Below are 14,124 nucleotides of genomic sequence, written 5' to 3'. Positions count from 1 at the left end.
GGAAAGCTGTATTTCTCCACTCATGAACTTTGAACTGAACTTCTGTGCCTACAAGAAGTTTCAGGGATTGAGAAGAGCAGATAATTGAAATCAGTCACAGGGAGGTTGCACACCATCCTGAACCCGAGCTGACCGTTCTCCCCGATCAGTTATGTTGAGAAACGAAAGCTGCCTAGGGACACCCCACCCTCGGTCCGTGGACATGCTTCCCCTCAGTCCCGCGCGTTGGCACTCCCATCTTTGCCCCAGTAAAACCCCGGCCCATTTCGCGGGCCGAGCCACACTCTGCGATGCTCCCCACTGCGGCAGCTTTAACAGTGCTTGCCTTCTACCTACCGAGTCTCCGTGTCTGCTTTCCCAATTTGGTTTGTGGGCTAGGCCATTTCACTGGATCTTTTGGAAAAACAGTGTGGGGATGCCCACCCAGAAACGATCTCTTCCTGGAATTTGGCGGTAGCTGGTGCGGAGGAGGACTCAGAGAGGGCAGACCTCCCCAGCTCATCTCTCGTGCCCCACCGGCAGTCCTACGCCCACTCACCAGGCAGGGTTCCCGCAGCGATTGAACCAAGAGACCTGCACACAGCGCGGGTGGATTGCAGTTATGTATTCAGTTTCCTACCGACTTAACTAACATGGGCCGCGGGAAGAGGGGAGAGAAACACTGGAAGAGCTGCCTGTCTGGAGTAGGTGCCTTTCACTAAGTCATGCGTTCCTACGCTTTACAAAAGCATCTTCCTACAGGAAAAGCGACTCCCGCAGGGATAGCAGGGGCTGCAAGGGTCACAGGGGTTGCAAGGGTTGCAGGGGTTGCAGGGGCTGCAGGGGCTGCAGGGGTTGCAGGGGTTGCAAGGGTTGCAAGGGTTGCAGGGAGAGGTGCAGGGGTAGCAGGGAGACTCGATCTTGACGCAACTGCCGAGCCCGTAGGAGTACGTCACGTCTTTCTCGTCCACGCAGGGCGGCAGGCTGAACTCTTTGCAGATGTTCATGTAGCTGTACTTTTTCGACCCGAGGCAGTCGTACCTGTTCTCCCGCTCTGCCGACACGCACACTTTTCCGTCCTTCACCCGAACTTTGACTTGATCCGGTTCAAAGCCACACACGTTTACCGATCCTAAAATGTTACTGCTACAGCAAGAGGAGGCCAGGATTCTATTTGTTGTTCTTCTCAATCTGGAAGTTAGAAAAAAGGAGAGGGTGGGGGGGAAGAAGCTCAGATCTCAGACACAGCTTGAGAAGCAATATTTTGATCTGTTTTTCATTATTATGTTTATTATTGTTATTTTTAAGTTAGCCCTGGGCCCCTCTTGGGGCTTGAACTCAGATCAAAGGTCAAGGGTCACATAGTCTACCACCTGAGCCAGCCAGGTGCCTGATCTCTTTTTTTTTTTTTAATAGTAAAAGGAACACTAGTCATTGTGAAAAGTCAAACTTTTCCCCAAATGTATAAAGGAAACACTGAGAGTCCACCTGTGTAAATCGCATTCTGCCACAGGTAAACCTCTGTTAACAACAGATGGTTGCTTGGCGTTCCGGATCTTTCTCTTGCGTTTAAATCCCAGATCCTCCTTTTATTAATTCTGGAAACTTGCCTTAGTTTCCTCATCTGTACAATGGAAATAATAACAGTACCTACACCATAGGTTTTTTTGGAAGATTAGATGAAATGATGAGCATTGCTTAAAATGGTGCTTAGTGCGTTTGAAATCTTGCTTAATTATTACTGTGATCATTATTATTACTAGTATCATATGTAGACTCTTAAGAGTTTTTTTAAGGGGATGCAACTAATAGGATATCATTTAAAATCATTATAAAGATGTCTTTCAGCCTCAGAACCCAGCCCTGCTACCCACAAGATTGGAGCCACCCTGGGCCATCACACAGACCCAGCCTGAAAGTTCCATCAACAAATGACAAGGCAAAAGTGCCCTGACTCTGCCCTGCCCACCGGGGCCTGTCTCTTCCTGCCACTGTGAGACTGCTCCAAATGCTGGATGGCTGGCACCCTCTGGAACAGTGAGCTTGGAGGGGTCGTGAACCGGATCCGGGTCCCATCAGCGTGCAAGGGCTAATTGTGTACCTCCCTGGCCGCCTCCTACCCACTGACCTCCTGTTGACAGTTTGAAATCCATGTGATGGGGTATTTATACTATGGAAATGGGAAAACTCTACAAATGAGGGCTTTTTATCTCCTGTGTCCCACCCCTACGTGGCTAGCTGTTAAATACCACTGTCTCGGCCCCTGGAGCGGCAAACACGGGTCCCCGGGGTCCCTAGAGAGCTGCCTTGTTGCCGCTCAACAGTCCTGTGTGAATCCTTCATAACAACAAAATAACAACAGCAGCTCAGGCTAATTGAACACCTGTGGTGTGTCGAGAACTAGTAACACAAAGTGCCTAAGGGCACAGGCTCTGGAGCCAGAGCATTTAGGTTCAAGCGTTGGTTCTGCCGCGTGGACAAATTACTTCGCTTCTCTGTGCCTCAGTTTCCTCATCTGTCAAATTGGGACAAGAGTAGTAACCTACTTCTAGGGTTGTTGGGAGGTTTAAATCAGTTAATGAACGAAAAGGATTTATTGTAGTGCTTGGCACACAGGTTGGGCAGCCCGGCATTAGCCTTATGTGCTCTGGCTTTCCCTAGGGTCCATTTTCTTTCTACTTGGCGATCCTTCCAAAGACAACCTAATGTTCTGAAATGGTCTTCTTTTTATCCTTTAACATAAAAAAAATTTTTTTTTAAAACTCCGTGTTCTAAGAGACACTCCTGGCACATCTGGCAACACTTGGCCTCCAAAGGAAGGTTTTGGAGCACGTGATTTCTAGAACTTCTTCCAGTTTGACAAGTCTGAAGTTTGCAATTGGATGATTGGTTTGAGATACCTTTTTAGTTCTTGCCTTTTAGGCTGAATTTCGTTTGTACCCTGCTTTTTGTTAAAGAAGTTATATGAGTTCATTGTAGAAAACTTAGAAAATATACAGATAAGCAAAAAAAAAAAAAAAAAATGGAATAGGTCGCAAAATACCCATAATCGTACAGAGCATCTCACATTTTGGTGCTCGATTTTCCTCTGTGTGTGTGTGTATTTCTACATACGTATGTAGATTCTTGTGTGTGTTCTTATGAAGTCATGCTCTACGTACTGATCTGAATCTGTATTTTTCACATGGTTGGCATTACAAGCGTGGGCCCTTGTACCAAAGGTTCCGAAGCAAGGCTCTTAGAGGCTAATTTACAAAATGACGCAATGGACCACTGTCCTGGAAGGCCAACACCAAGGCCAACAGAGACAACTTGCGCAAGGCACCCAGAGGACTGTGAGGGTCACTGAGCTGCATTTCTGCCTCTGGCCCCAAGGAACCTGGGGAGCATGGGGTACAGATGTCTTTCAGGCCCTGGGTGTGCCAGGGTACCCACGGGCCATACTAAGGAGAAAGGAAGAGAACTGGACTTAAAAAAAAAAAAAAAAAAGGTCTTTATCTCTGTGGAAAAAACAAAACAGGAGAAAACGCACTCTACTCTCCCTGGATGGGCAGAGAGGAGCTCACAAAGATGTCCCGCGCCCTCTCTGGGTGGGCCAGGCCCGGGAAGCCTGAACAGCCAAAGGCAAGAGTGAAACAGAGAGCAGAATGGGTGCCCCTGGATCTCTCCGGAACCTCCCATGGTATGGACGTGGAATGAGAAACCTGAAACCCTGGCACGAAGGACCACGAAGGTCCTCACAAAACAGGACTAAGGACCCCAGGCAGGGGTGCTAGGACCCCTCACTACTGCTAAACTGATTCTGCTGAAGGCCTCCTGCCCTCCCAGATATGGATCTGGGAGCCAGGTCTACAAGCCAAAGTGGGCTTCCAGATCCTTCTCTTCCTGTCATCAATCTGATCTGGCCAGGTACCTATCACCCCACAAGGGATTTTCCATGGCTCTGTAGTGTTCTGGGCAAAGGTGGTGGGGACGGGGTGGAGGGGGGGCGGGGGGGGGAGGTTGCCTCCTATAATTGTTATTGTGAGGCTGGAGCTTGGCCACAGCAAACATAGGGAAATCAGCCCCCTGGCTTGTTGCAGAATCCTCTCAGGGAAGCTGAGGGAAAGCGAGTGGACAGATGGGGTCCATGACTGACACTCAGGAATACGCATCTTCTCCCTACTCGAGCTGCAGTATCACCAAGCTCCCGAATGTGCAACACGCTGCCCTCAGCAACGGTGAGCTGTACGGTCAGCCATTTTCACAAAGCCATAAGTGAGCTTCAGCCTGGTGCTGAATAAAATAATGAAGGTGTCAAAAAGAGGCCTATCTCCACCCAGGACCAAAGGGAGGTAGGCCTTGGAGTACTGTGCTTTTTCTCCTAAGTTTAGACCCCTTCCAAAGACCCACCAAACTCTATTCCTCCTTTCCAACTCATCTTTCCCTTTCTCTTCTTCCTTCTGTCTCTTCCCCTTTCCTGCCTTGTCTCTCTTCTGACTTTTGGATGATATTGAAGAACAGTGTCACTCCGCGGGGGCAGGGTAGCAAATACAGGGGCATCAGAGGCCCCAGCAGTGCTTGTTAGAACACAGGTGGCTGGTCCCCACCCCCAGAGTTTCCAACTCAGTGGATTGAGGGAGGAGCCAAGAATTCACATTTCTAAGCAGTTCCACCTGATGCCGGTCCCGAGCCCATTCTTTGAGAACCACTGAGGGGCTGGTTAAGCACAGGAATCCCAGACTCAGGCAAACCTGGCTTTCCCAGCTCCTAGTGGTCAAGAACACTGCTCCTGAATCTGTTTCATCATCTCTAAAATAGCCAAGACGTCGCAAGGATCCGGTGAAGATGAAAGGCGGCACATAATTTTCGCTCGATAAAGGGTAAGTGTCTTTATCAGGCTGGACCCGGCTCCACCTTGCTCAGACTTCCCTGAAACCTGAGGCTTTAAGTGACCCAGCCTCAAGTCCTGTGTCGTTAACCAATAAGGTGAAACCAGATAATAGACACGCCTTTGGCCTAGATGGACAGCCATTCCTGCCCCTACCCCCTGGGGTGACTGGGCTCGGAGACCTGTGGGTATGAAGGAATTATGGGGAGGGGTAACAAGGGGCCACGCTCTCTTCCCCCTCTGCAGGGACTCCGAGGGAGAGACTGCTCTGCCCTGGCCTGTGGATCAGAGCATGGGGAGGTAGAAAGAGTTCCCTGAGGTACGACTGGGCCCACAAAGCACTCACCAAGAGGCTGTCATTAGCCTCACCAAATAAGAGCGAGTCGGTGAAAACCTTGGTCTTAGAACAGAAAGGGGTAGGGGCGCCTGGGTGGCGCCGTCGGTTAAGCGTCCGACTTCAGCCAGGTCACGATCTCACGGTCCGTGAGTTCGAGCCCCGCGTCAGGCTCTGGGCTGATGGCTCAGAGCCTGGAGCCTGTTTCCGTTCTGTGTCTCCCTCTCTCTCTGTCCCTCCCCCGTTCATGCTCTGTCTCTCTCTGTCCCAAAAATAAATAAAAAGTTGAAAAAAAAAATTAAAAAAAAAAAATTAAAAAAAAAAAAAAAAAAAAAAAAGAACAGAAAGGGGTAAACAAGGAACGAAATGAGAGGGCCAGTTTTTTGGTTTTTTTTAAAATTTTTTTTTTCAACGTTTTTTATTTTATTTTTGGGACAGAGAGAGACAGAGCATGAACGGGGGAGGGGCAGAGAGAGAGGGAGACACAGAATCGGAAGCAGGCTCCAGGCTCCGAGCCATCGGCCCTGAGCCTGACGCGGGGCTCGAACTCACGGACCGCGAGATCGTGACCTGGCCAAAGTCGGACGCTCAACCGACTGCGCCACCCAGGCGCCCCGAGAGGGCCAGTTTTTGAAGTTTGCAGAAGATGGTGCCCCTCATGTGGGGATTTTCAAGAGAGATTGAGACCCATCACAGATAGTTGGGTGAGTGGAGGAAATCAGGCTGAGTTTCTGGGTATTAAGCAGCAAAGGGTGTGAGCCTGAGCCCAATGAGCCCCTCCAGCTCAGCTGCAAATCCAGCATTTGTCTGCAAGGCACCGGGGGCCGGAGCTGAGAAGGGGCCTCCATCCATTAGATGGTCAACCCCTAAGGGCAGGGCTGAGGAAGGGCTGGTGTGCATTTGTCTGTGCCCCTTAGGTATAGAGGAAAGGGAAGCCCACGAAGTGTGGTAGTGAATCGGGCGCAAACTTAAGACAGGCTAGTGGCATGGCTTCTAACAAGGGGAACCAGATTCAGTCACCGTAGTCCCTCTAAATCCAGAAGAGGAAGGAAGAGTCAGGGAAATTGCTCGTGCTTGCGGTGCAAAGGGTAGTTGGGGGAGGAAGAGAATATCAGAGAAGGTGAAAAAAAAAATGGAAGTACTTACTTGAGTCTCTACTAAGGAAGATACTGCCAAGGTGCTAGGTAAACAATGGAAATGGATTGGACCTTCTATACCTGGTCTGAAAACACACACGTACAACACATACTCATCAATCAACTAACATACACGCGGCAATGCTCAGGAAACTTATGGGAGAAATGAGCCTTCTTAACCAGTTGTTAAAAGAGCAGGTTGACTCTCAGACAGAAAGACAATTCCAATGGGGTAATGGCAGCTATAGACCAGGGAATCTTTCCTGTTGGACAAAGAACCTTCGGGACAATGCAGCCTGGCATCAGAAAGGGCATGTCATACCTAACCAAACTGTTAGCGTTCTTTAAAGGGCTAGAAGATCATGTGAATATGACTTCTAAACCCACAAAGCCTTGGGCAAGTTTTCACAGCAAAGATTATTTAAAAAAAGTGAATCAACATGATATTTCTGGATCTACTTAGTCATGGATTGGGAGCTAGCTGAGAAATAAGGAAAAAGAGGCATTTCACTGGAAGAAAAAAATATTAATAGTAGGAGTCCTCTGGGATTGGGGCTGGATCAGGCTTTAACATTTTCATCCATGGTCAGGAAAATTGAATATTTAGGTTTGCAGGTAACAACACAAAGCCTTTCTGGATAGTGGAATGTCAAGCTATCAGAAATAGAGCATAGGAGGGTTTCACAAGGTGGTATGAATGGGAGGAAAGTGGCTGGGAGGAGACACAGCAGGCAAGACTGAGGTCATTTCCAGAAAGGACTCAGCGTTGTCAGTTCAGAGACCAGGGAATTAATGTAAAGACATCACCAGCTTCACATACTGCCTCAGGCACAGGAAAAAAGTCAGCAAAATCCAGACATTGTCAGGAAAAGTATCACAACGCATAGAAAGCATCATCTCTTATATAAACCACACTGCCGAGAAGTAAGTTTGAGGTTGTGTCTATTGCATGCCAAGAAGTAGGGGCTCCTAGAGCTGGTGGAGGGCACCCAGGGGGTGAACAACAGAGAGGCACCCTTATCTGAAGAGTCTGGGGAGGAGGGCCAGTCAGGAGACAAAGGCTGGAAGAACTTGGATCAAGGGTATTCAAGGATTCAGAGGCACAAAGACAGTAGATACAGGCCTGCTCACAAGTAACCCTTCATGTAGACCAATTAAAGAAGGAATTCCTAACTCCCAGTGTGCAAAACTTATATAACTTGATACTCTGAGCAGTAAAACTAAAAACTATTTCAGGGGCACAGAGGTGGCTCAGTCGGTTAAGCATCCAACTCCTGATTTCAGCACAGGTCATGATCTCACAGTTCGTGTGTTCAAGCCCTGAGTTGGGCTCTACGCTGGCAGTGTGGAGCCTGCTTTGGGTTCTTTCTCTCTCTCACTCCCTCTCTCTCTCTCTCTGCCCCTCCCCTGCTCTCTCTTTCTCTCTCTCTCTCTCTCTCTCTCTCAAAATAAATAAACATTAAAATAAAATCTTAAAAAAAAAAAAACTGTTTCAAATTGAGTGTAGATTTGTTTAAACGCAATAGCCCCATCCCAGACTATTGTCAGAGGTCCATTCCTGATCTTGGTGACTGATGACTTGGACAATAGTTGCCCTATTGTCCTTTCTTCTGGAACATCCTGGTCACTGTTATCAAGTATCTGTCTCTGTCTCAGACTCTGTCTCTCCATCTGTCCATCCATCTATCCATCCACCTACCTATCTAATCTATCAATCTATCACCTGCCTCCTTAGCACAGAAGGCAGCACATCAGTCTCAAAATCTATTAATTGATTGTTGGGATAGGAACAATGTTGTTTAAGGATAGAAACTTGCAACGAGTAGTAAATAAGTCTCAGAGATCTAGTGCACAGTATAGTAAATACAGACAACAATGTTGCATTATAATCATCAAACTTGCTAAGAGACTGGAATGTAAATATTCCAACCACTAAAAGGAAATGATAATTATGGAACACGGGAGAGGTGCTAATTGTCACTACAATGGCAATCATTAGAATATAGAAATGTATCAAACACGCTATAAATTTGCACAATGTTACATGTCAAGTATATTTCAATCAAAAAAATCTATCATCCATTTGTGCCCATCTTTTTAAAAGTAGTAGCATATTAAGTAGTTTTTCTTGCCTTTTTCATGTAATACATCAACACATAAAATACTTCATCAGCCTGCTTTACATCTACTTAGCATCCTAGTGTATAGACGTACCATAATTTATTTAACCAGAGGACAGAACTTTCAACAATTGTTTTCGTCAGTTGTACCAGACCGGATGGCATGTAGCAGAAAGTTAGAAAACCTTCTCCAGGCCATAAAAGGAAATGCAATCAAACAAAATTGTAAAAGGTGGCTTTAACCATTACCCAATTCAATTAAAACCCTCTCGACTCTGTTCTGAAAGCTGCGACTCTCAGGTCTGTAGTTCACGAGCACCACCTTTGCTACTGCCGGAGAGGGCGCCGAGGTAACAGGCCCAGCTCCGGATGGGTTTGAAGTCGGCCTGGGGTTGGGGCATGGGAGAAGGGTTCTCCTGCAAAACCGAGGGAACGCCTCTGTTGTTCAATTTTCTCCCCTGCTCTTAGAGCCTCTGGCGAACATTAAGGATTTGATCAATTGTTATTGCCTCTCCTGTAGTCATTTCTGTAAGCCCAAATCTACTCAAATCACTTTACTCATAACCAGAAAAAATGTTTAGTTTGCTCCTTCCAATAGCTTTTTAATGACACCTCCTATTTCTTTCCCTCATTAAAGCCGCATTATTTATCATGTCGGCACTCCTACCATAAACCAACACAACCTTGGCAATCGACATCATTCCGTTGTCTTTTGAGAATCTTACGGTTCCTGTCCTGGACCCATTTACTCTTCTTTTCTTAAGTCTTTGCTAAATCACCAGAGTTATTCTCTTGAGCCCCTTTCGTCTTTGTCCGAGTACCAGCTGTGGCATCCCCTCCCCCACTTCAGCTCAGAAGGTTAATACACCGGCTATGAAAAATCTTAAAACGTGCTTTTACTTGGCAAGCTCTCTCTTTTCATCTTCTATGGCTCTAATGGCTTTCCTCTCCAAACTTCTGAGAGATGGTCGCAGGCAGTAAAGCTTGACGTCACACAGGCAACACGGATAGAGGTCGCACAGGCCACAGGAGCGCACTCGCTTCGAGTAGCACAGGCAGTACGGGTAGGGGTGCAGGTCGCAGCAGCAGTATGGGTGCATGTACAAGTCGCAGAGGCATCGCGTGCATTCGTCGATGCATCTCAGCTGCCTTAGTTCTCGGTCCACCTTCTTTATGTCCCTTCTAACACTGTCCAAAAGACAACTCAGTGCAGCCATTACAGTCACACCTTATTGTTTTGTGAGTACCTTTGGGAAATGGCACTCGGGGGGAAAAAATTGTTCTAAGCTCTTCTCAGAAGTTTCTTTTAAAAATAAATGAGGCCCACATGATTCACTTACTTTAAAGCTTGTGTTCTATGACCTCACCACCCTCCAAAGTATGTCATAGTCTTCTGGTTACCATGTGAACTGCACACAGTCACGGTCTCCAGAGGCCCTCCTTAGAGTTACAGAGCTACTCGCAGAACCATCCTAATGTTGAGATTTCATTTACCTTGAAGTTGGATGGGTCCCCTCAAGCAGTCATGGCCCTTTGGGGTCCATGGGGGTAACCGTCAATGTCCTTGGCTTGTGTCTGCCCTTAGGCCTGGCTACGGCTGCAAAGGTCTTGGTGTGGGTGATGGAAGGAGCTGCCTGGCTCCTTTCTCTATGCCCTTCCAGCGCCAGCCTTGACTTGACATCTAGCCTTGCCCCTTATACTCTAGGATTTGTTCTGACCCCTGCATTTCTACGTGTAAAAAGCTTGCTTTCTTCACAGAGCTTTCCTGCGGTTCTTCTTACCAAGTCATCTCAGGTCAGCCTTTGTCCTTGACCTTCTTAGCCCCGAGTCTCTGAGTCCTGCCCATTCTTTGCTATCTGGTATCCTTGCTGTCTCAGAACCTCAGTTCTCCAATGCCTGGGGTCCTGCTCTTAAGCTCCCATCTCCTAGTGCTCAGGCTCCTGTCCGTCACCACCTCCCAGCAACTTCACCTCGGTCTGTGTCCAAGCCTCTAGATGCCTTGTCCCCAAGGGATTCCCAAGTGTTGACCCTTGATACTCTTGTAGCCAACTGCCTGAAGTTGCTTGAAGTCAACTGCCTGAAACCCTCATTTGGGCCAGTTTCCTGTGCTCTCAGCTGGATCAATATGCCGGACCTTGGGCTCAGCCTCAGCCTTGGTTCAGGTACTTCTACTCCTCTGGGCCATTCCCCTCAACCTGCTCTCCAGGTCTTAAATCCTCCTTTTAAGACGTAGGGTACTTGAGGACAAGTGGTTGGATGTGGCAACCAGAGAAGGAGGTAAGAGCCAGGTTTGAAGGGACTTGTGGGCCGGCTAATGAGTTTGAACACTGAGCACAATGAAGAATGACTAATTTTCTTTTCTGTTGAGAGAAATTGAAAGGAGAGTCTGATAGCTGCATAGAGTCCCCAGCATTGTAAGGGGACAACAGCAGAGGTGACTCCTGATGGAAAGCAAGGACTGCCGAAGTCTGGACTGGGGATCATGGCTGTAGGATGGCAAGAAGGAACCCAGTGGGGTCACCTTCCCCTCCCATCCACTCAGGCACATCCAATACACTCTCCGCATGGCAGCCAGAGTGATATTCATGTGTAAATCTGTCATCCTCCCCAATCCCACCCACCCTTTTCTGTCCTCCTAGAGCAAGGGCCAAAATCCTTATGCTGAATAATAGGGCCTTTGCCTACCTCCCCATCTCCACCCCCATCATTATTCCTGTAATTCATTATGCTTCGGCCACAATGGCCTTTCTCAAAGTCTCACTCACTCCACCTCATTCAGGACTTGTGCATACACTATTCTCTCTGCTTAGAAATTAAACTCCCCACCCCATGCCCTTGATCTAGTTAACTCCTGAGGCATTCTTTAAATCTCTTCTTAAAGGTCCCTTCCTCAGAGAAGCCCTCCTGGTCCCCCAACTAAGCACTTATAACTCTGCGTACTCCTTTCATAACATCATTTCTCTGTTTCCCCGACTAGACTGTGAGCTCTATGAAGGCAGGGACCTCGTCTACTTTTGCTCACCATTAGATACCTAATGCAATGCCTAGGGCTCAAGACTTACTCACTAAGTGAACAAATGAGTGAATTAAACAGAACTTTGTGAACAGAATGAGGACGGAGTGAGGGAGGAATCCGTAATGATTCCTAGGTTTCTAGCTTGGCAGAATCGTTGCCATTGACTGAGGAAGAAAAGTAAGTTGGGGGGATATGCTGAATACGAGGTACTGACAACTTTAAGGTGGCAATGTGGAATAGCCTGCAGATAAGTGGGTCTGAAACTCCAAAGAAAGCTTGGCCAGAGATAGAAATTCAGGAGTCACAATTCCATACACAGTTGGAATCCTGGAGTGGCCAAGATCATTCAGCAGAAGAAATAGATTGAGAAAAGAAGAGGGCTCAGGTAGAATCACTCAAGGAACAATAACAAGAAATGGAGGAAATGATGGAGTTCATGATGACTCATAGAGAGGTGAGAGCCTCCTACACTGAAGTCCCTTGTGTATGACTAGACCAAGCCTAGTATTCCCCAGTATTCCCCAGTGTTCTCCAGCTATGAGCCAGGGGGCCCCTCTCTGTGCAGATGAGATGTCTTAGTAAAGAAAATAAGTTTCCCTGGAGGTATTAGAATGGGAGGCTGGCCCCTGACTCACATGGGATATGTCAAAGCAAAAATGAATCATCCTCCTCTACAGACAAATGCTAAAGTCTTTCAAGAGTGATTCCACCCAATACCGAAGAGTGAACTCTGTTAATAGGAATATGGCCCACTTTTCTCCTGAGGGCTCACTGCAGGAATCATACAGATTTCTCTAGCTCCAAGTGATAGACTTCTGAACTCTTATATCATGATGCATTCTATCCCTTAGCAAATGTCAGCAAAGGTTAAAACAAGCAAGCTTCTGGTTTTCAATTCTTAAATACACAGGTTCAGGAATTTAAGTACACACACCCGAATATACATGGCACATTATGAAGATGGTCACAGCTTTATTTTAGCTAGGGTTCTCCTGTGATCCTATTCTGCCACTGGTTTTACTCTTCATCATAAAGCATATTTTTGACATCATTTCAAGTGACTTAGCCAAGGTTAACGGCTCCTTTAAAGATCAGATGGAAATGGGATCTATTCACGTCAGAAGGAGTAGAAACTCACCAGATTCTACAGAAACCCACTGAAGTGATCTACAATTAGTCTCCTGAAGCATAAGCACAAGGAGCTTCCATGGGCTCTAACATGGAGGTGGGGGGTCTTTCTCACATAGTAGTATGTCTGTGGAGGCTCCCATCTACCCTGGCTCATGTCCAGATAGAACCTGGACCGTGGGACTTTTATAGGCTGTGTATATACATGAGTTAACTTCCTCGTTAAGATTTGAGGAGTGGATATGGTATTTGTGATCACCATCCTGCTTTGCCTGGGACTGAATAATTTCCTGGATGTGGGCCTTTAATGTCAAAACTGGGCCAGGGGATGCAGGCTGGAGAAGAAGGTGGGAATACAAAGTGCCTGTGGTGGTCCATCCACAGTACGCCCAGTTTAAATGGCGGGGCTGGCCTCAGCAAGGTGCAGTCCTGTGTTTCTGCTTTAAAGGCTACTAAGGAGCCTCATCCTGAGCGCTGAGTTGTCTGTGACAGCGGTAGGCTATGACTCCTCTTTCCCCCACCCTCTCATGTACCCACAGCTCCCTTCTCCTCCCCCTCCCCTTGAATTCTGCAAGACAAATGGTTAGCTCCAATCTGGATTGTTCTTGATGACGACAGAGACCAAAACATTTCCTTGAACTTCACGCTGGAATCATTCACACGTAAGAGCACATTTCCTTGTCCGCCTGCCAGAAACAGAAGGGCTTGCTTCTACCGCAGTGTCCTGATTAGTTTGAGGGGGTCGAGAATGTTTATTCTCCATCTACCACCACGTAAGTGCCTAACTCCTAACAGATGCTTACTTGAACAGTAATGATAGTTTACATTTAATGAGTACGTGAGTCTGTCTGTGTCAGGCTAATCCTCACGATAACGCTATGAAGTAGAGACTATCCCCATTTTACAGATGAGACTGAGGCACAGAGTTCACCCCCAGTGGCAAAGCTAGGTTCCACCCAGGCGGTCGGCTTCCAGTCTCTGTGTCTTCAAAGACCAGTGACCCTTAAGACAATTTCTCTTCTCTCTTCACCTTAAAGATGAAAGAGAAATTCAATTTGAACATTAGGATTTGGGGGATTCCTGCTTCTGTCATTAGCCATACGCCTGTAGCTTGATTGCTGCACATTTTGTCCTTCAAATGGAGTAATGTGCTTTGCTGCACTGCTTTGCCCTGGGTCCCACCGACAGTCACCCTGCCATGGGTGTGACGGCTTCCTGAGTGCCTCCTCAGGGACGCGGATGCAGTCCTCGGGAGGACTTGTTTCCTCAGGAAACAAGTTTCCCCTCTCTCCCAAAAGAACACCTCTTACCAAGAATTCCTTCCCTCACGCAGCATGGAGGGCTTACTTTGTAAAAAAGCAAGAACTTTCTCTGTCAACTCATGCCAAGGAAGATGCATGCAGAACAAATAATTCCCACAAAGGAGATGCCACCTGTTTCTGCCGTGGTTCTCCACAAGGCAGTGGCTTTTCTGCCTCTAGCTGGGGTTGCTTTTAACCGAAGAACGTGAAAAGGAAATCCCTCTTTTGACCTAATGTTCG

General features: G+C 47.3%; 1 protein-coding gene across 1 annotated transcript; it reads right to left on the bottom strand.

Moving 5' to 3' along the window:
* Positions 1 to 589: 589 nt before the first annotated feature.
* Positions 590 to 9,771, bottom strand: ODF1 (outer dense fiber of sperm tails 1). Its single transcript, XM_058698731.1, has 2 exons — positions 9,340 to 9,771; positions 590 to 1,170 (listed from the first exon to the last, which is right to left on the bottom strand). The coding sequence occupies exons 1-2, from the start codon at positions 9,654 to 9,656 to the stop codon at positions 720 to 722; spliced, it is 768 nt and encodes a 255-aa protein (XP_058554714.1). The 5' UTR covers positions 9,657 to 9,771; the 3' UTR covers positions 590 to 719.
* Between the last annotated feature and the right edge of the window lie 4,353 nt (positions 9,772 to 14,124).

The sequence above is a fragment of the Neofelis nebulosa genome, chromosome 14 (assembly GCF_028018385.1).
Source record: "Neofelis nebulosa isolate mNeoNeb1 chromosome 14, mNeoNeb1.pri, whole genome shotgun sequence".
Lineage (NCBI taxonomy): Eukaryota > Metazoa > Chordata > Mammalia > Carnivora > Felidae > Neofelis > Neofelis nebulosa.
The sequence above is the reverse complement of the archived record's forward strand: the minus strand, read 5'-3'. Positions and strand labels throughout refer to the sequence as shown.